Source organism: Gouania willdenowi, chromosome 6, assembly GCF_900634775.1.
Source record: "Gouania willdenowi chromosome 6, fGouWil2.1, whole genome shotgun sequence".
In the NCBI taxonomy this organism is placed as follows: domain Eukaryota; kingdom Metazoa; phylum Chordata; class Actinopteri; order Blenniiformes; family Gobiesocidae; genus Gouania; species Gouania willdenowi.
In genome coordinates, this window is record NC_041049.1 from 70,425,157 (window position 1) to 70,451,481 (window position 26,325).

Here is a 26,325-nt window from a genome sequence, read left to right on the forward strand (position 1 = left end):
TTAATTACTTCCTGCTTTTGGTCTGAATTATGGATTTTAATTCTTTATATTTTTAAAGAGTTATCCCTCAATTGTGACGTAAATTTCTCTCCAGTTTCTCTGTGATTGTGATTGGTCTGACACTGTAATCTCCTCCGTCACTAGAGCACGCACGTAGCCAGGCTGGAATCAACACGTTTAACAAAGAGAGTTGTAATCTAGATTCATAGGATAGTTTAATCCAGGATATAATTATCTAGCTACGTAGTATAGGTTTTAAATGTTTAAAAACCACTATTTCATCCAAGTCAACCACATTTTTTAGTCTTCGTACAGTTCCATACGCTGAGATCCAACGGGACAAAGCAAAGGTGTGTGTGAAGGTCCTGCATTAGAATATGGCTCGTCGTGCTTTGCCGTAGATCCAACAAATCAGCCTAAAGTGATATTTAGGTGATGCTTTTTTCACAATTTCATTTCCAGGCCCTGATCTCTTAAGTGGATTAGTAAATGTTAATACAGTTTCAACACTTTACAAAACTCTGGTGAGTTTGAAGTGTTGTCATTTAAAAACCCATATGTAAACAATCCTAGTTGGATATTTCCATCCTCCTACCACCATGTGAAGATCATCAAGTGTAACAGGCTAACAATAGAACATATATAGAAACACAAAAACAAATTTGGTAGAACGATTTTTCATGTGGCTATTTGATCCAAGAGAAATTAAAAAAAAAAAAAAAAGCTTTGGTTTGGGCCACACAATAAGATAAGGTTTCCAGTTGGTCCTGGATGGCTGTTTATAGGTCAGGTGACAGAATATGGCGTTAGACAAAAAATACATGAATGATAAACTAAATAACCTCTATTTTTCTCTCTCAAGGCACAGCATACTAAAGATATGCAGGTTAAAGTAAATCAGTGGAGCCGAGGGAACTCTTTGGAGTTTGTTTAAGATGTGTGCAGTGCATAGTCATTAGTCAGGTCGTCTCCTCATTCTAAGTTCTGCCTCAGATTCTGAGTTACAGGAGGAGGGTTGAGAGAGGAGAGCGCAGTAGGTCAGAGGCTTCATCAGGCAGGATGTGTAGCCGTCACTTTAAAGGACAGAGAAACTGATCCAGTCCACAGCGCTTCAGCATTTCTAGAACTTCTTCTGAAATAAAATAAATCAGAAGGTCTGGTTGTTGTTGTTAAACTCAGAGTAAACTAATCCCACTGCTGAGATGGCGTCCCCAAGGCCTACAGTCCTGAGCGGCTGTCTGCAGACCAGCACGGGTGTGAAGCGGAAGGTGACGTTCCCGCGGTGCCACACGGTAACGGGCGCCGCTGGGTCAAATGTAAGCTGCTCTTGTGGTTCATGGTGAGAGCTGTAGAACTGCAGCGGAGCTTTGAGCTCCACTTTACTCACGTCCACAGCCTGCAGTCCACACGCCTGACTGCTGGCCACCCGTGCCCCGGCCATCACTGCCGCCTCCTGGTTCCCCCAGTAACCATCCACGGTGGCCAGGATGTGGTAGGCCAGCGTGTGGAAGTGTATTCGGGTAAGATCGGCCTCTGATGACGGATCGCTGCGGCCGTGCTCCTCCAGAATCCAGAGGAGGATGTCGGTGACCTGCGCCACCTCTGGGATGCCTTTCCAAGCAGCCAGCTCTGCATGGGGCCCTTCTCCAGCCTGAGACAGGAAGAGGAGCTCCTGCTCGTTCAGCCCGATGGAGCTGACAATGGGCATAACCTGCTAACAGCAAACAGAAGAAAAGACTTAGCGCTACTTAAACACAAAGATCCTCAGAGCGCACACACGTCTCACTTTAACCAATTTCCACATGTACCTCCTGCATGATGCTGTTCATGAAGTCTCTGTCTATCATACTGGCCAGCTCCAAGTGGACTGGGATGTCTTTACGAATGTCAGATATGACCGACACAGCCTGTGAAGGGAACACACAGCTTAAATAAGGTTTTGGATGCGTTACATTGGCAGTACGCAACAATCCAATTCACAAAAATTAAGATTGAAGAGTTTTCTTTGGGAGTCTTTTCCTTTCCAAGCCGACTCATAAAGGTGCGTTCACACCGAACGCGACTTCGGCAACTATTATTGCTTATATCGCCCTCGGATCTGAGGAGAACCAAGAGGCCGATCAGCCCTGTCTCCATCCAGGGGGTCAGTGTGGACACTGTGGTGGAGTACAAATACCTGGGAGAAAAACACTGACTCCTTCTACAGGAAGAACCAACGCCACCTCTATTTTCTGAGACGGCTGAGGTCTGAGGATGTTTTACAAGTCTGTGGTGGCGAGTGCGATCCTCTACGCTGTTTAATGGGGGAGCAGAATGAGGGTCACAGACGCCAACAGATCAACCACAAGGCTGGTGACGTTGTGGGGAGGAGGAGCCTCTCCAAGGTGAAGGCCATCTTGGTCAATGAGTCCTCCCACCCCCTCCATGACGTGCTGGTCGGTCACAGAACTTTCAGCTCCAGGCTGATCCCACCACGGTGCTCCACAGAACGCCACAGGAAATCATTCCTGTCTGTGGTGATCAAACACTACAATTCATCACTGTAACCTCACAGCTTTGATTGTTGTTGTATATATCTGTATTATATTTGCATATTTGTAATATTCATCATATCTTACTATTTACTACTGTAATGTGTGTGTATTTAAGCCTTATTTAATTTTTTTCTTTATTTTCTTCAACGTTTATACTTTTTATTCGTAAATTTCTTGAGCGGCTGTAATGCGAGTCATTCTTCCTGGGACAAAAGAAGGACTTCTGATTCTGAGTCGCTTAAACAGTCACGCTTTGTGCTCACTTCATCTACCCCAGTCACATGACGACCGGGGGGGTGATGTTGGGAGAAACTCATTGCCGATTAGATATCGTGACAACGTCACTCGTAGCCATATTTAGCATGTTTGGTGTGACTTCAGGATGACGAAATGGAAACTGAAAAGTGTAACGTTATATAGGTAGACCCTGAAACTGAATGTGAAACCCTATTAATGATCATTAAAATGTAAATACAATCAAGTGAAGTCATCTTCAAACGTTTGACCTCTTTGAGTCGTTCCTCCCAGAGTTCCTTGCCCTGACCCTCCATCATGTGCAGCCCAGACAGAACCACCAGATCAGGCTGAAACTCCTCCAAACTGGCAACGAACATCTCCAGTGAGCTCATCCCACCATTGGACACATCGTGAGAGAAGATGAAGCGGTTGGCCTGAGGTGCCTGCGTGGACCCCCACTGCTCACCTGAAAACAATAAATAATATTAATAAACAGGACCAGAGATGGTGAGTTTCGTGCCAAAGAGGATCAGGGTTAGGGTCAAATGCATTTTTCAGTTACAGTTACACATGTTCAATGAAAACTCAATTTTGATTACAGTGACCAGCATTATTTCCAATTACAATTAAAGTCAAATTATTCTTTATCCTCAGAAAGTCAATTACAATTACATTTTTGATTACTAAAGTTGAATTACAATTAAAGCTGCAAGCAGCGTTGAACGGGCGCTCGCAACCACAGACATGTCGGGACGTGGTGCACATTAAAATGTGGCACAAACGGTAAAGTTTTGAGACGTAGCTGACCATTTTCAAGGATTATATCACAAACTTTCCTGCAATGTTCTATGCAAATATAATGTCTATGATTTCCTTTTACCAATAGGTGGCGCTATGACTATGAATGATGGTTGGGTTAAACCATGACTCCTTTTTTTGGCAAGCTCTTAATAACTACCATAAGCGTCTCGCTCGCAGCTTTAATTTGTATGAAAAAAAATGAGTTGCGGTTTAACCAAACCGTTACTCATAGTCATAGTGCCACCTATTGGTAAAAGAAAATGATAGACATTATATTTGCACAGAACATTGCAGGAAAGTTTGTGATATAATCCTTGAAAATGGTCAGCTACGTCTCAAAACTTAAACCATTTCTGCCACACCCCTCAACGTGCGTCACGTCCCGAATTGCAAGGGCCCGTTCAACGCTGCTTGTAGCTTTAATTTTGATTGTAGTTTTGAAGCAGCAGCTCGACAGTAAGTGTTTCACTTTGCTCCGTGAATCAGAAGAGAGAGCAGTGGAGAAAGGAGATAGAAGTCCATATTTTTGTCAATCAAAGCCAGCGGTTAATTCAACAGCTGTTATATCTCCACTATTCAGGACGTTGAGTGAAAAAATTGACTTTATAATGATCCATGCATCATTAATAAAGCTCTGCTGCTTCATGCCCTGGTGCAGCCTGTTCTGTTTGCCGAGGTCCATGTGTGTGTGTGTGTGTGTGTCATTTGCCAATATTAAACTGACTCCTGAAAATAGCAACACATACTACCTACGGGTACTGCACTAGTAATAATGAAAACAAGGTGCATTACAATAGGGTCCAATGCACCGTTGTGCTCGGGCCCAAATTAATCACAATCACTGAGCCTGAAATAAATAACCTAATAAAAGTTAACCTTCCTCTGATGTTAGCTTTCTGTTAGCATCTCTTATTGATAATGGGTCCTAAATCAGCTGTAAAACACACTAAAAATAAATATATATCATTTCATTTATTTCTTATCTATTGATTACCTTGTTAGGCTTCCTAATAAATTTTGGTGTGGGTGTCTGAGCCTTTTTTTGTGTCAGTGTACCCCGAGATTTATATATATATTTTTATATTTATATTTATTTTTTTAAATGTAAAATGTGAAAAAGCTTGACATGAAACATATTTTATAAATTGTTAACTACATATGTGTAAAACTGTAAATATAACTATAACATGGTTCTCCAGTTTTGCGTTAAATTATAATTGACAATTTGTCTAGAATTTTTATGGCAATTACAATTACAAAGTCAATTATCTGAACTCAATTACAACAAAATTACAGTTGCGACAGCAACAGATTTTTAAAATTACAACTATAATTATTCCATAATAGTAATTAATTATCAATTACACACTTACAATTACAATTGACCCCAACCCTGAACACAAAATAACGCCCTTCACCTGCTTTGTACTCCATGATGAGATGATATTCATCCATCTCTTGAAGAGATTCTGGAGGAACCACAATCTGCTCATCAAGCAACTCGTGGAGTTTGGGACCAACTGGACCACATAACAGAACCTGTTCCAAAAAACACTTCCTATTCACCTTCGTTTGACACACAACTGTGTTACATTTCTCTACCAGCTTGTCGTATTCACAGCGTCCCCTTTCTAGAAGTCATGTAACCAAAAAAAAAGTAAAACTGCAGTACCGTCAAATTAGGGTAGGTGGCAAGCTTCTGACTGATGAGGGCAGCGTTTCCTCCCACGTACAGCTGGAACACACCAAAATAATCTATTCATGATCAATTACCAACAAAAATAGCTAAACAAGTTTGTTTGGCCTTTACCTTTGCTCCGGGGTATTCTGCAGCTGCACGAGCGATCCTCTGGAAGACCTCCTGGTCGCTGAAGAAACGCTCTGCAGCTGCTCCGCGTCCCATGTAATGGATGAAGGCCTCCTTTAGGTCCTCTTTGGAGAGCAGCACTTCATGGTCCAGGCCTGTGCCGGGATCCACTGCCAGAGCCTGTAACAGTCCCACCCCAGAGACCACCACGTCCACGCACGCATTAACCCTGAAGAGCCAAAACACCAGTGCTTTGGTCAGTGCTATATATGAAATTAATGTTGAAAATACTGTGAACAGGGATAGTAATTACATCTGAATTACAGAGTCTAAAATACTGAAACACTATTACCTCTAAAGTAAGGGTGTTAAAAAAATCTTTTTAAAAAAATCGATTCGGTGATATATCGCGATACTTCATCGTGCGATTATCGTATTGATCCAAAAAAAAAAAAAAGCTTTTTTTTTTTTTTTTTTTTTTCTCAAATTGGCAGTACAGTAGTCTCTCGCTATATCGCGGTTCAACTATCGCGGCCTCTGTGTTTCGCAGATTTGTTTACAGTGCAATTTTGGATGCATTTTTTTACACAGCGTATGAACGCGCATTGTGTTCTGCATTCTGATTGGCTAATGCTGCGCTCACCCACCAGCGACACATCCAACTCGATGAGTTTCACTGCCTGCAGAAGCGAGGAGCTGCGCTCCTTTTTCTCCTCTCACAAACATAAACCACCAGTGAAAAAATCCGATGTGATTAGCGGCTAATGCTAACCTAGCTCAGTGCTACATAGAGAACTTTTACCTGCTACTACCACCTCCTCGCTGATTCTCCTCCACGCCTAATCCTTCCTAGTCCGGTCCCGGTTACAAAGGCCGTGTCATACAGCTCCAGGTGGTCACACACAGCTTCTAGACTCTAGACATCAATGTCTGTGTGACTCTGAAGTGCCGTTTGTTTGAAAACAGGTTTATGTTTTAAAATCTACGAAGGTTTGAACTTTGAGAGTTTTTAAACGAGAGAAATGTTAATTCCTGTCTGAGAAAAGTGTATAAAGTGTGTGGTGAGGGGTTTCACAGCCTTAAAACATGTATAATAATTGTAAAAAAATAGAGCTGACAACTCGGCAGATTTCTCCTATTGCAGGTTATTTTTAGAAAGCAACCTACGTGACATGCAAATCGTGAATCGTATCGTGGGATTCATGACAATGCACACCCCTACTTATTCTTAACCAGAGTGCTGAATTAGTCCCTCCTCTCAAAGCTCCATCATACAGGAAGAACCAATAATGTTCTGCCACATAAAACAGCATCAGTTGATTAGTGGTGGCTGAATATTCCTAAAGTAAAGACTGTAGATATATTGACACCTTTCATCAAACACCAGCTACACCTGTGTTTCACCACAGTCGCCCACTGTATGCACAGCAAAGACAAACAGAACCACACCCACGTTGGTTCCTCTGAAAAGCAGCTGTAACGGCTGAACTCACCCCACAGCCACTTTGGCCCACTGCCTTGTGGGTAAGGAGATGAGCCCCTCCCAGGCTGTGGAGATCACCTGCTCCAGGCTGCTCTGGCTCGGGTTCTGAAGAGACATCTGGAGGCTGGGCAGGCTGATGTACTGCAGGACGGTCTCAACATCTGGGCTGCCGCAGTAGAAGTAACCCACGGCTAACGCTAGCAGGGCCACGGCGGAGGCTTTTCTCCACATGATGCTCTGCTCTCACACTCCTAGAACAAAGAACACAGATCAGGTCTCAGATTCATCAGCCTCTAAAACCAGAGGTGGCTAAAGTACTAGTCTTCAGTAGTACTCAACAGTACCGTATATATTTGTTAAAAAACTACTTAAAGGTGCAGTCTGCAACTCTTGACTTTTTGTCATATTTACTAAAGCTGTCACTATGTAAGGACAGCTTTACATCAAACTAGTAGTTTGTGCAAAAAAAAACAGACTCATTGAGCCCCGCCCCCTGCTGCTACTGCAGCCTTTGGCAGATTGCCAGAATGCACTGCGACCGAGCAAAAAGAACCAATCAGAGTCAAGATTGTGTTTGATGGGCTGTCTGACTTCTGTTGCTCACAGGCCCCGCCCCTTTCCCAGGCTGTAGCGCCATCTTTTTTACAGTGTATGGTCTGGAGGAGTAGAAGATGGAATTAGCGACTTTTCTGCTTGAAAGGTAATTACTGCTGCTTGGTTTACATTGTTTGATTTGTAATTGTTACACTAGAACTCTGTGGTGCATGTGTTGTTCATGTGTGTGCAGCAGCCTCCGTGTGGGTGCTGTAAGTGACACTGTGTTGCTGCTGTTGTTGCTGAGGTGTGTGCACATTGAGAGAGAGAAGCGCTGCAGTAATATGCTTTTAACAAAGCATGTTATATTACTGTGATGTCACTGTCTGGCTAACGTTAGCTTGATAGCTCCTCTGAGGAAGGGACTTTGGAAAGTTTGGAGGCAGGGCAAGAGAGCAGAGGGGAAAGAGGGATCTGAGAGTCGCGGACTGCACCTTTAAGTACAGTAAAGAAGTATTTGTACTTTGTTACATGTGACCTCTGGCTAAAATGAAAAACATGTGTACAGCTCATGTACTTGTTTTTATTAGAAACATTTCTGCAACTCAAGAGCAAAGAGTTTTATTTAAACAAATGATTACCACCTTAAATGCACTATTCCTGTATTTAATAAAGATGAGGAGGAGAAGAAAGTGAATTAGCAGCTTAAAACTCCAGTGAGTGTTTGAATCTGCTGCTGAATGAATACACAGTGCAGAAATGGACTCACACAATTGTCTCTTACATATCATATGTTTTCCTGTAATGTGCAGTTTTTTTGGCTAAAAACAATTACAACAGTGTCTGGAGAGCAAGAGAAAATCGCTTTGGTGATCACTGATCTGCCTCAGAGCGAGTCATGCAGGAGCCTAGCAGGCAACTCGGTGTGTAGACACGCCCACTCATGAATATGCATAAGCAGGCAGCAAACAGCCCATTGGTCAGAAAGTCACTTTTTAGAGGCTAAAACTCTGGAAAACTATGTTTTTGGGGTTCTTATAACAAATGGAGAAGGGTAAAACATGCACGATGTGGGACCTACAAAAAAAAAAATACTGAAAAAATGTATTTTTCTTTCTCTTCAGCTTTTCGACGAGGCCGGTCGCTTTTTCTCTGCTCCCTCTCTCCCACCTGTATCTGTCCTAATGCTGCTGTGTTTTGTCTGGTCTTGTGAGTGTGATAAGAGCCTCTCTTTGCATCTCTTCCAAATCGAGAATAATGAAATTGATCAGTTTGTCTCGACGCAGTCGACTAAATTTTTTCGACAAAAAGAACGGGCAATGGTGAGCCCGCCTGTCCGAGTGGTACGTTTGCAGCTGAATATGCACTTGATCATTGGAACAAGTGGTGAGTTGTGTGTCTGTCAATTCTTTCCGTGGAAGACGTCTGGATGATTGGAATTATGGTAGCAAGCATGCTGCTGATTGGAGCTGGCAGCTTTCTGTATTACGTTGGCAGCTGTTGTAGGAAGGCTGCCAGTCATTTCTGAAGGATGGAGCAGGGCTCTCAACACTAATGTGATGAATGATCTCAAAAGCAAACAGGAGGCTATTTTGGAACGTTTACACAGAACTGAACTGATCTTGGAGATGGTGAATGCTTGGCTCGCTAGTTGAAAGGCCATCTTATTGGATACACTGCTGTGGAACCGGGACTAAAAGCTATTGAAATTGAGCAAGCCTGAATTGGAAACAAATTGGCTCTCAAAGCAAGGGTGTCTCATCTACACCAGGATGCTGTGCAGAAAGACGCTCCACCCTTTTTCCTAGTGTAATATTGTCCTCCTCAATAGTGAAGTCAGTTTAAAACCTGCCTTTTCCGCCCTCACTTTTTATCTAAATGCGGGGCGGTACCCTTATGTAATATGTGACTTTCTTTTCATGTTTCTTTGGGCGGAATGAACCTGAAAATAATTTGTGTTGCTCTGTAACATGCAATGACAAACAAAGCTTCTGATTCTAAAAATAACTGTATGCAAGGGAACCGTATAACTTGTCAAACGTGTGTGTGTGTGTGTGTGTGCGTGTGTGTGTGTGTGTGAGTGTGTGCGTGTGTGTTTAATAGTGAGAGGAGAGCTGAGAGGTTGTTAATGCTAACGTGGACACATGCTAGCTGTGCTATACAGAGCTGCAGCTTCTCTCTTCCTGCTCCTAATGAAGCTAATCTGAAGTATCTTCACACAAAACAACCGGATTAAACTATTTAAAGGAGCGGCTCAAAGCCAGGAGTCGGCAGACACAGACAGTGCGTCGACACCCAGATTTAAAGAAGGACCTTAATAAAGCGTCACACTCACGGTTCCGCAGCAACACCTACCGACACCGAGCACGGTCGGTATCCCGGTCAGGAAGGTCTGTGACTCAGTCACACCACCAGCATGTAGTCGGTTGAATTCCGTCAGTGACCGGTGAACCGTGTCAAAGCCCTAGATTATGAGATTCATTGAACTAACCCTGTGTGGAGCATGCGCAGAACGCACCGACAGCACCCAGCCACCTTGGCTTGGTTGCCAGGCACAGCAGACAATTTTCCGACAAATGTTGACTTGAATGTAATATTATTTTGAGCAGTGGTTCCCAAACTCTTCTCAGTCCCGGACCCCTTCAGACTTTTAACAATACAATGTAGCCTTACAGGGAAAATTGTCCCTGAATTTCACCGATCCTGTTAAGCAGGTCTCTCAGATCCATGGACACAGGTCAGATAGTGGAGCCCAGAGCTCACAGATCTATGGACACAGGTCAGATAGTGGAACCCAGAGCTCACAGTAAACATGGTGATGCTGCTTTTAGTTGTTATGCTGCAAAGAAGTGGAACAAACTGCCAGCAGAGCTGAAGTCAGCATCACATGTGAACATTTTTAAATCAAAGTTAAAGGCACTTTTTTTTCTCTACTGCATATGATTGAGAGAGAGATTTTTAGTCATGTTGTTGATGTCATGATGATTTTACTGATGATTTTAATTGATTTTACTGATGATTTTAAATGTTCTTATTGATTTTAAACAATTGAATGTTTTATCATGTAAAGCACATTGAGTTGCCTTGAGTATGAAATGCGCTATACAAATAAATTTGCCTTGCCTTGCCTAAGGAATAGTGTTTATTTCATATAGACCCCTTAATGGCCGACGTCACAACTCTAGATGGAGGCATAAACAGGAAGACTTTGGAGGCTAGTAATGTTACAGCTTTAGAATGTCTTCTTGTTGTGTGTTTGGGTGCCAGAATAGGAGGAATAACATTAGTGGACGTAAATGAAAGTTTTATAGGATTCCAGCGGACACTCGTGCTCCAAGACCATTGTGGTTTTGCCTCCACGCTACGCTCCGCCCAACAAAATACGTCACAATGTTTACAAACAATCAAAGGGTCTAATAGCATTTCCTAAAGAAAATGCAATTGAGGATGCAGGTACTGGCCTGTTTCATTGAACGCTGCATTAGCCTAGTGTTAGCATTACCCTAGCATTAGCATTAACTCACATTAGTTAACATTATCATTAGCCTAGCATAGCTTTAACATTAGCCTAGCATTAGCTGTCACTACCCAATCCTTTCACGGACCGGATCCTTTCAGATCCTTCCAACGCATGCGCAAAACGCGTCTCCATCCGGTCGGCGTATTTTACGGCAGTTTGTGTCCTATTTAAAAATAATTAGAATTTTTTGATTTTCAATGATGTGTATTGTGTGTTTTTTAAATTAACAATTAAAACCACTACAGAACAGTTGATATTTTAAATGTGTGCTATTAGAATATTTAACAAACATTGTACGCTCAGTTTACATTTTATTATCACGTCCCAGCAGCGCTGTCGTAAATATTGCGAGTGAAGGGTGTGACGGTCCGTGAAAAGATTAGCTAGTGACATTAGCATTAGCTAGTATTAGCATTACCATAGCATTAACCTAGCATTAACATAACAATAGCATTAGCTAGCATTAACTTAGGTATTGTAGACGATGTTATTTTGGCTTTAACTTCCGGGTGGATCATTTTAACTATTGGTCCTCCCAACTGTCAATCATTCTAAACACTATGAAGTTCAATAATCCATGTGTCTATTTGAGAAGTAGATGGTGGATGAGGTCATATTCTAAAAACAAACTTTTCTGTTTCAGTAAATAATCAATACAGTTAAATGTTATGTGTGATATACAGTACACATAAATATTACTGTGTTTATTAGAAAATAAACACATCAAAGCTGTTGCATATTTTTCTCTCTGCATTTGTATTTTGTGATTTTTGAATAAAATGAATTAATTAAATGAGTAAAGTGTTATTGAAACTAGTTACTGCATTGTGATAGTTGTATCAGCTTTATTACAGATGCTAAGACTAATATTAAATATTGGTCCTTATATTATACACCTCTAGAGAAAGCCTGATAACGACCAGCCTCTACAATCATCTGTGCATCTAAACCTGCAGAATATGGGCTGCGTTAAAGCATCTCTTCAGAACCATTAGTCCTTCATACATGTCCCACATACTTAAACACATTCTTTATGCACTATTATTTGTGCATCATTAGTCTGCTGAACGGCCTCGCATGAGAGATGTGTCTTGTATGTTGTAGGTGATGAAATGAACGCTTGCTGTTAAGTTAATTTCCCTTTGTGGGATAAATGAAGTTAAATCAATATTAGTTCTGTAGTAGTTTAAGAAGGTTAAATTCAAATTTCTGTCATGCAGATTGCCTTTGAACAAGAAGCCTGTGCCACCCATGCTGGCCTTTTGTTGCCCGTTCAAGCTTTTTAAACTGAAGCCCATACAGTATTTAGAAACCCACAAAAATATGTCCCATTATGAATGAAGGTTATCAGCTGCAGACGCTTGTTGAATATTAACCAGAGGCTGCAGACAGTGTGCAAACAAATGTTGAGTCAATAATGATTTTTAATATATGTCTCCTACAAAAAGCATGATTCAAAAATAATTACATAAAATGTTGGGTTATATAAAAACAGCTTCAAAACCTTTGCTCATATTTACATGAAACAGATAATGAGAGAATCCTCTATTTAAAAATGTCTGTGGTTCTACAAAGGAAAGAGGTTAATCCTCATTTTAAAGGATCCTCCACTGTTTTTACTAATGTGGCCTAAAACCTTTGAAATGTCCTTATTAGTAGATCTATGTCTAACAAAGCATTATTTTGCACTATATTCATTTTATTAACTTTACCATGTTGGAATGATATCATTGATGACATCAATCGGCCTTTCAGTCCATTGAGGTGAAGCATTCAGGATCATTTAGCAGCTTTTTCAGTCAAAATAACAACTTGTGCTGCTTTGGGTTGATCTAAAAATCAGTAAAAGTTAAAAAAATCACTATGAACCTCTTTTGATTACCAAAATTTGATAAACAAAATCCGTGCCCTGAAAAAATCTGTGACCACTAAAACTGCTGCTCTGAGCTACGGTGGATCCTGGTTGTCTTTATTCACTTTGACAGGGTAAAGTAGTCCCAGTTGTAAAAGTTAATAAAACAAATATGGTGCAAAATAATGCATTTTCTAAGGCATAGATCTACTAATAAGAACATTTCAAAGGTTTTAGGCCATATTTATAAAAACAGTGGAGTATCCCTTTAAACACTCCCTCAAGCCTTTTTAACAGACATGTTTTTAGTCAGTGGTGGGAAGTGGGTGCAGAAAAAAGGCTGCAGATGCTCCGGGAGAACATACAATTTCCACACAGAATGGCTGAGCCTTGAACCACATCCTTTAGCCTTGAGGCAACACAATGATTGAAACTAGTTAACCTATGGCCACAGACCCTCAATCAGGTTTCAGAGTTAAGTCCTGAGAACTGGTGCTACAGGTCCAGCATGTGCACGGCACGCTGCTCCACGGAGCCCAGAGGTTTGTACTCCAGACGATTCAAACGGACGCATCAGTTTGTTGCACGCGGAGGGTTGGCAGGGCTCTTCCTCAGGCCTCTGTAGGCGGGTTTGTGTCGGGCTTGGAACAGACGGGGGCGGTGAAGCTAACCCGGACGTCTCGGGGGTAAAATCCCTTTAGGACTCCATCCACGATAATATCTGGAAAACCTGTGAGACGAGGATCAGGGTTTAGGAAGAGGAAATGTATATTTTTCAGTGGTTGGAGTTTAGGTCTGTGTTACCTGATGTGTGGTTCGAAAGATAAGGATCTTGGAAGAATCCCAACACCCGTTGATGTGGTGACTGATAGCTGAAGGAACAAAAGTGTTTTTTTAACAGTTAATCCTGTTTTTTAGTGCGACAAGTACACTAATGTAACCAGAAAATCATAAACTACTGACAGGAAAATTGAATAACAGGTTATCTCTTTGGGTGGCATATGATATGATATATCACCTAAGGATAAAATTTCCTCATAGTTGATGAGTGTGAACCAGGAAAACTGGCATGCATAAGGATTTCATCAGCTTCATCAACAGGAGAGAAGCTGAATAACATCATCATTGACAAAATGGGGGGAGTCAGACACGTGCCGAGCGACACTCCCCAAACCGTACCGGCCTTACAGAGCATGGTGGCACCCCCCACTCCCCAGGCGGCACAGCAGGGCACCAGCCACACCCGCCAGTAGTCCAGGGGGCGACCCCCACCGCATGCCGGCCCCCGAGCGGCCGCGTGCCTTCTGCGCCATCTCCCCTCTCCGGTGGCCCGCTGTATGGACGGGCCGGGTTCACACCAGACGGGCCTCCTAAATGGGGCGGGTCTCGAACGTTGTTAGGCAGGTGTTCACAGTTGGGACCCAATACATGAAGCTGCCAACCACAGAGAGTGACGTCCATTCACTGGTGGATTACACATTTATCCGGTTTTGTGTGGATGGCATTTTTATTTAAACGATGATGTGTGGATGTAACTTTTTTTTTTAAATGGAGGAGGGGGGATATACGTTTATAAAATACCTGGCTATGTGTGGAAAAGGTGTCAATGTAAAACGTTAATGTGGCAGCAGTGTGAGGATGAGGTCAGTGCATGGCTCGGTGCTCAGAAGTGGTGGATAAGTGTGTGTTAGAGTGACTGTGCGTCATTGGAATACGTCAGTGAACAGCTGTGAGACTTTTTTTCAACTACAACCAACAGCTGTCCTCTTTTTCATATATCAGAAAAAAATATTGTCCAATCCTACATTTCTGATATTACCCAATATTAGTGTATACATGGACCCCCTCCCAACAACGCTAACTGTAGGTCACATGATGCACATCTCCAGTAAAATAGCAGGTTAAGGCCACTTTTAATGTGACGCTAGTAAATAGTGTCAAATTCATTTCAATATTTTGTCTCTCCAACACTATATATATTGGAAAACTAATACCGATGTCACCCAATACTCAATTTTCAGCAATAAATGCCGATAATATTGCCCATCTCTAATACAAATTAATAACATGAGTCTGATGGTCAAGCATTATTTCTATTTAAGGCTATGGGATTTGTTGAAAAGTCAAAAACAAGATAATATTGAAAAGGTCTTCTTGTCATTTTACAGAGCATGCACTACAGCACGTGTGTCAAACTTCAGGCCCAAGGGCCAAATGCGGCCCTTTAAAACATCCAATCGGCCCGCAGAGGAAAACATGAATAATTACCAATTACATTGTTGTGGATATCTCAGTCGGGTTGCAAAGGGGCGTAAAATATCTGACAAATTTCCACGGGAACTTAAAGCTCGGGAATTTTGGCAATCTTCAAAAAACAGAAACATTTCATTGGAATTATTTCATTAAACAAAGCAGAAATTGGCAATAATTTTAAATCACTAATAATTAATACTCTTCAAATTTAAAGAAACTCTACAATATTTGCGGGGGTTTGCAGTTTTCCCATGCTTGTATAACACAATGCAAGTCAAATTTTTATTTTACTGTAAAATTGAGAACGAAATCTAATTTTCCCAAAATCCTGCTCCATCCTCAAATAATTTGACATTTCCATAAATTAAATAAATATAGTCAATACCTGTCGCTTATTGCTTGGATATAGTCGGTGACTTTTACATTACATACTTTTATATTTAAATAAATAAATAATTTATACATGGCAATGCAAAGTAGCACTAATGTTCACATTGTTTGAGTCCCCACCTCTGCAGCCCACTAGAGATCAAACGTATCATCATTTGGCCCCTGAACTAAATGAGTTTGACACCCCTGCACTACAGGACACAACGTGAAGGGACAGAGCTTACTTGTAATCTCGACTGTCCAAGTCATCAAGTGATCTGAAATGAAAGAAAGCAGACATTAGTTTTCAAAATAACATCAGATAATAATAATATTTTCAGCCCTGATGTTATTATTACACAAAAAAACAAAAAAACACAAAAAACAGTTGAACCTACGCAAGTTTTCTTTACGTTTAACTACTGGATGTCAACAACAAATCTGCAATAAAACATCCTTCATAGGGATTAAACACTGTTGCTGCAAAAATAAGAGGCTGTAATAACAGTATTATAGGAATGTACATATCAAGAGCGACATTAGAAATTATATAAATACTATTCAGGACATTTCCTTGAGTTGTGCAGATTAAAATTATACTGGTTCAGAAACTCTTTGGGAATTGTAGAATAATTGATCTGTATTCTACAGCTGTAAGATAGAGTTTCCTCATAATGTAGAATGTTGATTAATCTTTCTAAATGTACTTTATTTATTTATTTTTTTAACTTTAAGATGGTCTTTTGGGAAAAGGACTTATTTTATTCAATAAATATAAAAATAATATCCTTTATTAGTGAATTTACACTGGTAACCCTTATTTTAAACACCTCGGGAACATTTTGAGGGGAATGAAAAACCCAGACTGGTGGTGATCTGCTTATTCTCTGAGACTAAAAAAAACAGCCACTATTTCCAAAACAAAGCAGTTTTTTATCATATGTTGCTTTTCCTGTAGCCCAAAATAGAAGCCAGACTCAGCGTCTTTAAGGTGAGTCAGCAGAACTTACTCAATGCTGCTGGCCTTGATCCACGTGTGGAAGTGTTTCACATGGAGGAAGTCCAGCAGGACCTGTGGCACATTCTCATTCTGATAGATGATCTCCTGTTTAAGGGAAAACAACACATACACAATATCAATGGTAACATGATAGTGGAGAAGAGCTGTGAGACTTTTTGAACAAACAGGAAACATTAGGCGGTAGAGGAGCACTCTGTCTATTTAGGCCTTTATTTTGAAAGGTAACTCAGGTTAAGGCAGGCATACACTGTGCGATTTTTGGCCCATTTTGAGCCGATCGACTTGTGCGACTATTTTGTGGGATCATGCGAGTAAAACGTATAATTAGAAGAAAAAGAAGAACACTGAAGTATTTTCATTTTTAAAGCTATTTTTGCTGAGATTTGCGAGCGTCTCTCCACTTCCGGGTTTTTCTTCTTCATCTGCTTTATTGGTGACGCTTCAGTGTTCTTCTTCTTCTTCTTCTTCTAATTTGTCGGTTGCATTTCCGGAAACAAGACCCCGACGTGTCGTGTATGAACGTAGAGTGTGAGCAGTCAGATCGTGTCGGTCCGTACAGTGTGAGAACATAAATCATGAGCTGCTGTACCTGAGTCGCACAGTTTGAGCTGGAGCTGATTACAACAATTGAAAAAAATCGCACAGTGTATCCCAGCCTTTAGTTTAAGAAGAGTAAAAATTATTTGCTCGAGAAAAAAACAATAAAAACATTGAAATTGCTGCTCGGAAGTTTGTTTTTACCTCCATTGTAAACACTCGGTTCATTGATATTGTGGGGAAATGGATGATGGGATGTGGAGTCCCTTAAAAAGATGCATAGAAGTGTTTTTACTTCATTCTTACTATGATTTATTATGTTTGCTCCAAAAAACTCTGCCTAAGTGACTTCTAAACACATTTCTGGTGAGTTTACACGGTGAATCTGAGGCATTCTCACTGGGAATACCGGGAACAAAAACTGTTTCAAGGGAATTCTCCTTTGTCCTCCTTGACTGCTAAAGAAACTCAATAAATCACAGTAAGAAGTAAAAACAAGCTACAAAAAAAAAAAACCTTCTGTGCATCAGTCTCTGAACATTTCTACCTTTTACAACCTTTTTTCGAGCAAAGGATGAAAAAGACACTGTTGCATTTGAGCAGCACAAGTTTTGGGAAAAATCACATAAATAAAACAGTGGCAGCTTTATTTATTTATTATTTTTTTTACCTGGATGTAATCCTCCAGTTCCTGTCTCCTCTGCTCCAGAGGTTTGGTTCTCAAGTGGGGGTTCCTCTTGCTGGGGAAATCTGGAGTCTGTATGAGCTTTCTGAGCTGCAGGACATCGAAAAAATTAATTCAGCATATTTAAAAATGTATTTTTTGTTATTCTTATTTAGAGTAACCTTTATTTCTACAATCATTTATGTTGATCTAGCACTACTTAGAACACACTTTGTATTTTGTATCATTTTTCTGCAATATTTTTTTATTGTAGTTCATTTCACTATTTAGGACATTTTGTATCTTTGTGAGAAAACTGTACACATTCGTTTAAATTATTCCCAACATGGGGTCATGTTGATGGAATATCTACAACTGTTAGCTTAGCATCAGCTGTGGTTACACAGTGCGGTGTTTATTGTACGTACTTTTCTGTGCAGAGTCTGGAATTCACGGGTTTTTCGAAGCACAAAATGTTTCCTCTGGTTGAACAACACTTCCACTCTGAAAAGCTGCAAAACAAAACAATAAACCATGACATTTAGTTGATTATTGATCCTTACAGAAAATGTGAGCTCAGGTAAAATGTAGTTGATAGTCTGACTGAAAATTACACAGCATGTGATCAAAGAGCATGAATGATTATTATTTGTTAAGTGCTGTGATACATCACTTCTCCACCAGGAGGAGGCCTAGAGCTCATCTGATTGACCTCCTGAGGACAGCTGCTGAACACATGACTATCTCCACTATCTCTGTCTCTTCGGCAGAACCGGAGCTACCAGTGCTTGGGTAACCAGTAGAGAAGTAGCCGTAGCCTGGTGGGTTTGTTTGTTTGCTTTTCTGCATGACAATGTTTGTATAAAAAGAAGAAAAAAAATATGAAGCTGTTTTACCTGTTCAGTTCCTAACACAGGGTTCCTACTGAGGCCGACTCTACGCAGGGGCAAGAGGGGGCAGCGCCCCCTCACATAAATGTATTTCCCCCTCAAATCAAAATTTTAGAAGTAGCGGAAAAATCCGCTAAAAAGGGGACACGGAGACAATATAGTATGGCAATGGCTATCCGTATCATTATACTGACATTCTATCCGTACGCAGCGCCCCCTATTTGGCCAGTTTAGGTCACGTGACTAAGACTAAACCTAAATCTAACCCTAAAAATTGTTACATATTGGGTGATAACCTAACCCTAAGACGCGACGTACTTGTACTTCGGTAACCGTACCAATAGCACCGGGGGTTGTCCGTATGGTAACTGTACAAATGGACACTTTCATATAGTATCAGCTTCCTCTCATCTCTCTGTCGCAGCGCATATAGACACACCTCCCCCCAGACCTCAGTGAACATCCAATCACTGTCGGTATGCAAATGAGCCAAGAAGTAGCCGGACAGTGTGGTGTCAGGTGTCAGCGAAGCGTTAAGACTTTGAAGAAGCTGCGTTTTCTCAGTCACAAATGCTTTGTTTCATTTAATCACAGCGTTTTTTTTTTTTACAAAGCTAACTTATTTATTTTCCACTCCAGCTTCCTGCAGCTCACAAAGAGAACGTTAATGCTGTGTAATGCATCCATGTTTCAGAGCTTTTAAAAAGTGTAGTGCTCTTGTGGAGTGGAGAGAAAGGAGATTTTTTAATTGTTTGGTTGCTCACAAAAAAAAAAAAAAAACAAGCCAAAGATATTTTTTTAAAAAAAAAGAAAGAAAACATAAAATGTTCTGTTCTGTGTCTGTTGTGTTTTATAAATTAGTCTGAGAAGTTTTTTTTAATTATTATTCATAAGACTACCTTTCAGTTTTGTAAATATTGATCATAGTGTGTGAAGTCTTACTTTAGGTTAAAGTGTATTTGAGAATCAGGCCATCCAGTTAAGACATAAGTTATGTTGTTGGTTGACAAAAGCTGAATGAGGGATATTTTGTTTATTTTATTTTTATTATTTCATATCTTATCGTGGTGCCTCAGTGACCTTCAGAGGTCTACCAGCAGGAGCTTCGTCTCCAGGTAGGACACCCATGGACAGGTGTGAAGGTCGAGGCCTGACTGAGGTCAAACCACTTCATCGCTAACAACCCAACTCACTGTTACTATAAACACAGGGGACACAAAGTGCTGGAGCATGATGTGTAACCCCTGAATATTTCTGACTGCCCCTCATATATACCTGCCTACAACCGGCCCTGCTTCCTGCAGCTTTAGTCAAATCCAATTCAAGACTTTTTTTACTGCCATTTGAAATTAAATTTAAAACCAACTTCACAATAAACACAATTGGGGGGAAAAAAAAAAACGCTACATCAATTACACAGAGATACTGTACATTTTTTTCTAGCGTCTGGCGCAGACGTGCAACTGGCGGTCGTCAAAGTAAAATACACAAAATGACAGTAAAATACACAAAAAATAGAAATATTTAAAACAACAAAAACACAAAAAATAAAACAAAAAACATTAAGAAAAGCCATTAAGAAAAATCTTTGTTGGATGTTAATCAAATTTACTTTTTCCCCAAGTTGTTTATACATTTTATTTTTTTTAAATGAATGTTACCATTTATTTTGAAATGTGAGACTAATTACAATCAGAAAATCATACTTTTTATGTGTTAAAACATAAGACTTTTTAAACATTGCTTCAAGACATTTTAATGATAATTAAGGCCTTATTTTTAGATTCACAAATTTAATGTGCGGGAATTCTGTAACAGGACTGAGCAAGAAAAACATGAGCTATTATCACTCACATTTACCTAAATGTTCACCATAACACACTTTATTATTGAATCAATTATTACTATTATATGTTCATTAAAGCAGCAGTAAACAGCACTCATATCAAAGAATGTACAAATCTGTAATTAAATGCAGTATTTTTTGACCGTGGTTTATAATACTATATACTGTGAACTCCCAAAGGAAGTGGAACCCATTCTACATGTGGCACAGTTAAGATTAGCAGCAGCACATGCACAGCAGCTGTTACCCTCACAGAAAACACAGTCCCCCAAATCAAATCATCACTCAGAAATACACATTACATCCAACAACAGTGTTCAATGTGAATAAGTGAGTTTATTTACTAAATTAATGTAAAACTCCAAATGTACAGTAATTATCATAAATAACTCACCTGGATTTTATAGAAAGTGTATTATTTAAACACTTTTGGAATTTTGGAAAAAACTAAAACCAAAGATAAGCACATCAAAATGAAAGGACTTATTATGGGAAATTAATTTAACCTTAAAGAGCATTTTTCATCCATTTTATCTAAGATCACTTAGTTTAATTATTAATCTGTCTTTCCTTTGATTTAGTTGAGTGCTGTCCAACTTGCGGCCCGGGGGCCAAAGTTGGCCCACAAGCGATTAGATTTGTTCCGCTGCTCATACTTTTTATTTTTTTAAATATAAAAATTAATGTAATACAGTACAGTGATTTATAAGAAAACAATCTATAGCTGATGTCCAATTAAATTTTTTTATCGAGTTTTAAAGGATTGTTCAAGGCAGTGGGAAAATAGAGTGTTTTGATCGTATAAGCAGGATACTGTATGTTGTGTCCCATTTTGTTGAATTTATACTGCACTAAAATGTTATTTTAGCCCATATTTATTTTTAGCTACCCCACCAACCCTTTTATTTTAGCCCTAACCATAACCCTAGCCCTAAAATGTTAATTGTTTTCATATATATAATTTAAAAGGTGGAATTTACTGTGTTAAATACATTAAAATGAAAAAACATGTGTGTCAAATGTGGGATTTGAACCCACGGCAGCAGAAGGAAGAATCTTTGAGTCAGGGGCCTTAGATCACTCAGCCATCCTGACATGGTAAAGACACGGTAAAATCACAGGCACATTCCGTAGAAAAGGTCTGGCAACATACGGATAGACTGCCAGGATATAGATCAATATTACGCACTAGGAGACACTTCCTTAAAATAAATAGTCATACATTCATCACAATAATGAAGATTTAAAAACCTTTATACTGGGTAGGAAGTGTCAGAGATGGTATGTGATCCACATGCAGATATGATAAACTATTTTATAGTATTAACTTCATATCACGTTTTTTTTTCTTTAGATGTTTAACACATTTTATTGCTTCATCATTAGGGAAATGAAAATGTTGTAAATAATCATATAATTTAGGGTAAACAGTGTTATTAACTGGTGATTTTAAGCGGTTGTTTTATTGTTTGAAATTTAGTGTGCCACCATAATACGAGTCTGTGCCCCTGCAGTGGCCCCCTGACTAAGATTTCCTCGAGCCGCCCATGATATATATATATATATATATATGTTACAAACACACGTTCATAAACATATGATTTATTTAAAAAATGAATTTATTCTTTTTTGTATTAATTTTGCTAGTTTAAAAATGGATTGTGTTAGTTTGTCAATAAGCAGGTCAAACAATTCAAGTTTTTTTTTTTCTTCTTCTACATTTGATTACATGTGATAAAAAACAATTACTAATCATCATACGTCATTACGTTCACCTGGCGTCGCCCGTTTACGCAGAAGTGAATAAAACAGACAAAAACACGCACAGGCTGAGATTAAATGAAGCTAAAAGTCAGACAAAGCTCAGAAAGTGGAGGTTCGCTGACCTTCCTGGTCTTTCCTGATTCGTCCTCTTCCTTCTCCATGGATGGAATGGAAACCTCGATGGTGGGAATGTCTTCCTGTATTCCCATGGGAGCCATGGTGGACGCAGTGTCTGTAGGTGTCGGTAGGTGTCTGTAGCTCTGCCACCAACGAGGCGGCAACGTCGGTGTGAGTGTGAGCAGGAACCGAGAGCAGGCAGATCCGTGTGTGTGTGTGTGTGTGTGTGTGTGTTGGCCCCACCCACACACTAATTAGTGTCACCAGCCACTGTTTAAAGGTACAGTCCACTGTTTACAGGTGAGTGTGCTTTACAGGTGAAGCTTTTCTCTGTCAAAGCGGCAACACAATTCACAGATAAAATGTTAATTATGAAAATTATTTTAATAAAATACTGTGCTGTTTGTACCTGCACTTTATTTTATTGTATTTGTATTTTATTGTATTTAATTTTCGTTCTCGTAGGAGTTCTTATTTTTTTCCTGTAATTCCTCCGAGACTATTAATGCAGCACTAATGGCACGTACATTATCTCATAGGGACAATGTCAAGGATGTGCAATCGACCTTTTTTGGAGCCAAAATGTCAAGGTCAAGGTCAAGGTTGCGTCAAGTGTCAAAAAACTAAATTTTCCATATCTCTACAAATATTTATCGTACAAGTTTGATGCTTACATTTATGTAAAGCTCATCTCAACTGGAGTATTTTATTTCGTTGTACCGAAGCTGTACGACCCACCAGTAAAAATATTGGTAGGGGTCAAAGTTCATGATGTCACAACAAATGCTTTTTTCCCATAACTTGGCCACAGATTGAGATCCAGTGCTCAGACTGGTACCATTGAACAACATTTCCTTTCAATATGTGACATTGACCTTCACTTGGGGCCATATTTAAGGTCAAGGTCAGTCTTCTGCTTTTCCTGCATTATTACTTTTTAATTTCATTAATAAAAAAGAACAAACTTGTCAACAAATCCAGATACAGGTTGTCGTTTTTTTCAATTTTCAATTACCAAATACGTATTCGCCTTGCAAATACATGTCTTATCTAGTTTTATTTTATTTTTTAAATTGAATTATTTATTTAATTATTCTATTTTATTCAGTTTTATTTATTTTTCTGTTAGCAGAGTTACATCTAAAATACTTAATGGATGTTAACAAAAGATAGACCTTATACCAAGGAAGATTCCATTACATTTTGGAGGGGATCCAGATCAATGGACTGATTCTGGGTGATTTTAAAAAGTTTAAAAATTCCTATCTCTCATTAAAAATATAATAATATCTCAGTTTTATAGATGGGCTTTACACAGTCTGTGATTCCACATTATGAATTGCAGCAAAGGATCATGGTTGATGAGTTTATACTGTTTACGTTGGGAATCACGAGTACAAAAGTAGAAAAAGTGAAGTGGTGCATCTGCATCTCTCATTGATTTGATCAACATTCCAATGATGAGTCATTAAAGCTTTTTATTTCCTTTAACCTCTGTGTGCATGACTATAACCTGTCTTTGTGATTTGCAGACAGAAAATAACCTTATGCTTGCTTTTTTCCTCTTTAACGTCCCATTTTAATATGTTTCACATTCACAACTCTCAGTTTAGCCATCGCTAAGTTGGGCTGATGATGTTAAAAAAGCCTTAGATAACGTCTGAGTTCACTTCCACTTATCGTGGTTGAAACTCTGACTAAAACAGGGATGTGAACACGCACCACACTGCTCTATACTCACATCCTCTGAGAATCATCAGGGATTGAGTTCGTCTTTGTTTACTGAGCAAAAACGAACCTCAAAAAAAGCACAAGTGGCATTATGACGCTAATCTTCCTCACTGACTAAAAGTCAGCACAGCATAATGGCCTGAAAAAACCAACAACTACCCGTTATCTCAACTGGAATCACACGCTTTCCCTGTGACCTGTCATCATGGGGTTTATATCCTCCCTTCCCTGTCGTTACTCACTGGGTTTTAATTTAAGCAGGCAGAGAAGCTGACTTCAGCAACACTACGAGGATATGTGACCTATGGAGTCAGGGATCATAGCTGGTAAAAATATAACTGTTCATCGCTTTCCTGCTCGTTGCATCATCGGTTCATGCACTGCGTTGCATACTCATTGTTGCTTATTATAGTTTACAGCACATACAGGCCGTACTCATTAACAGTGGGTTTAGCATTAGCAATAAACTTTTGTGAGTCTATTTCTAAATTAGAGAAGACAGGCAATAAAGAATGTTGTGTTAGACCAGAGGTAGGCAACTTTTACCACAGCAGGGCCACAAAAATGTGTTTGTTTGATCAGAGGGTCACATGATCAACATTCATGTCAGCATTTAGAATAATGAGCAATCTGAGCATTAATACAGGAAAGAACAAAGTTTTTACAGTCATTTTGTGTGTTTTTCTGTCATTCTGTGTATGTTTGTTGTTGTCTTTCTCGTTGTGAGGCATTTTCTGCATTTTTCCTGTAAAATATGTTTTTTGAAGTCATATTGTGTATTTGTCTGTTTGTGTCGTTTTGCTTGTTTCTTAGAACTGTGGGTAATTTTTTGTCTTTTTCTTGTCTTTTTGTGTACTTTTGTTGTCATTTTCTGTAATTTTGTATATTTTCCTGAGTAATTTTGTGTATTACTGTTGTTGTTTTGTTCATTTTTGTAGCAGTTTAGTGTGTTTTTGTAGTATTTTCTGTTTTATCTTGTCTTTTCATGCAATGTTGTAATTCTTTTTTGAATGTATTCTTGCTCTTGTTTTGTGTATTTTTCTGTCATTTTGTACATTTACTTTTGGGGGACGCACAAAATTAGACCTTGGGTATTTGGCCCCTTTGAACATTTTCAGCTCATGAGGAATCAGCTTTTCCTGATCCGTGTCTTCTTCCTCTTTTGGAAACTGTCAGCAGTGGACGTGTTTCAGCCTGTAACCCTTTTCTTGTTCTCCTGTCTCTATGTCTGCGTACAGATTGAGTTCTTTCTAACATTCACTGCATAGATTCCTTGGAGTCTGCATTGAACAAAAATGAAAATTGAGATTAGTCCATATTTTACATATTTGTGATCAAGAGTTTTGGAGATATTTTTAGTTTCTCTTACTTTTGTCATAATGAGGTTTGGGGGGAAGGGGAAGGTGGGGGTTGGGGGTTTAGGGTGGAGAAAGGAAAGGATTGCCAACTGCTGGGGGGTGCGTGCGTGCAGCCTCTTGTGGGCGCTTCACCTGCCTCATGTAGCTTGTGGGGAGGTAGGGAGGGAGGACGGAGGGCCAACAAAGGTGTTGAGATATAATCCCTTCACTTCATTTCTGATACAGTCAGATGACGTGTGATGACCTTGAGTAGAGCTGGTTCAGAAACAAAGTTCCAGGTGGCGGTGGGGGAGAAGAGGAGGCGGGGAGCATCTTTCTGCACATCATCCTGGTGTAGATGAGACAACCTTGACGGCTGACTTTGGGAGTCAAAGATGATAAGCAATTTGTTTTTTCGATTCAGGATAGCTCAATTTCAATAACCTTGAGTCCGGTCCCTCAGCAGTGAATCTAATAAGGTGGCCTCGCAATCATGTAGACGTCTTCCACGGATAGATTTGACAGACACACAATTCGCCACTTGTTCCAAGGGTCGAGTGGTACCACAAACGTACCACTTGGACAGGCGGGCTCACCACTGCCCGTTCTTTGTGTCAAAAACATTTGGTCGATTGCATTAAGAGACCAACTGATCAGTTCCATTATTCCAGATTTAGACGAGATGCTCCTATCAGATTCACAAGATCAGACAAAACACAGCAGCAGCGAGGACAGATACGGGTGGGAGAGAAGGAGCAGAGAGGCAGAAGATAAAATGTAATAAAATGAAAATCTTTGCAGCCTTTTACAGATTGTCCTGAAAAGGTTTCATACAGTTTACATACATTGTAATACCTTTTTTTTTTACTTTAAAAACTTTCACCAGAACGTTGTGAAGATAAGAGGTGATGAAGTCATCCAGAGGATTTAGCCTCAGACATGCATTCATGCCATCTGGTCCAGAGTACTTGAAGTATCCAGTATCCTCCTGTGTGTGTGTGTGTGTGTGTGTGTGTGTGTGTGTGTGT

The 26,325-nt window shown here is 39.8% G+C and overlaps 2 protein-coding genes across 4 annotated transcripts; both read right to left on the reverse strand.

Annotated features, from left to right (window-relative positions):
• adpgk (ADP-dependent glucokinase) lies at positions 1–9,887 on the reverse strand. 3 transcript variants are annotated; one of them, XM_028451562.1, is made up of 8 exons: positions 9,732–9,887; positions 6,873–7,113; positions 5,383–5,608; positions 5,245–5,307; positions 4,991–5,111; positions 3,041–3,237; positions 1,809–1,907; positions 1–1,711 (listed from the first exon to the last, which is right to left on the reverse strand). In XM_028451562.1, the coding sequence occupies exons 2-8, from the start codon at positions 7,091–7,093 to the stop codon at positions 1,148–1,150; spliced, it is 1,491 nt and encodes a 496-aa protein (XP_028307363.1). In that variant the 5' UTR covers positions 7,094–7,113; positions 9,732–9,887; the 3' UTR covers positions 1–1,147. The 3 variants fall into 3 exon arrangements, with proteins under 3 accessions (XP_028307363.1, XP_028307361.1, XP_028307362.1); XM_028451560.1 differs by having other exon boundaries at positions 1–1,714; XM_028451561.1 differs by having other exon boundaries at positions 1–1,714; positions 9,752–9,883.
• Positions 9,888–12,322: 2,435 nt separating this feature from the next.
• On the reverse strand, positions 12,323–22,436 carry snx22 (sorting nexin 22). Its single transcript, XM_028449756.1, has 7 exons — positions 22,235–22,436; positions 18,041–18,124; positions 17,619–17,723; positions 16,401–16,495; positions 15,636–15,668; positions 13,573–13,640; positions 12,323–13,498 (listed from the first exon to the last, which is right to left on the reverse strand). Exons 1-7 carry the CDS (start codon positions 22,328–22,330, stop codon positions 13,380–13,382), a joined length of 600 nt encoding a protein of 199 aa, XP_028305557.1. The 5' UTR covers positions 22,331–22,436; the 3' UTR covers positions 12,323–13,379.
• Positions 22,437–26,325: the final 3,889 nt, after the last annotated feature.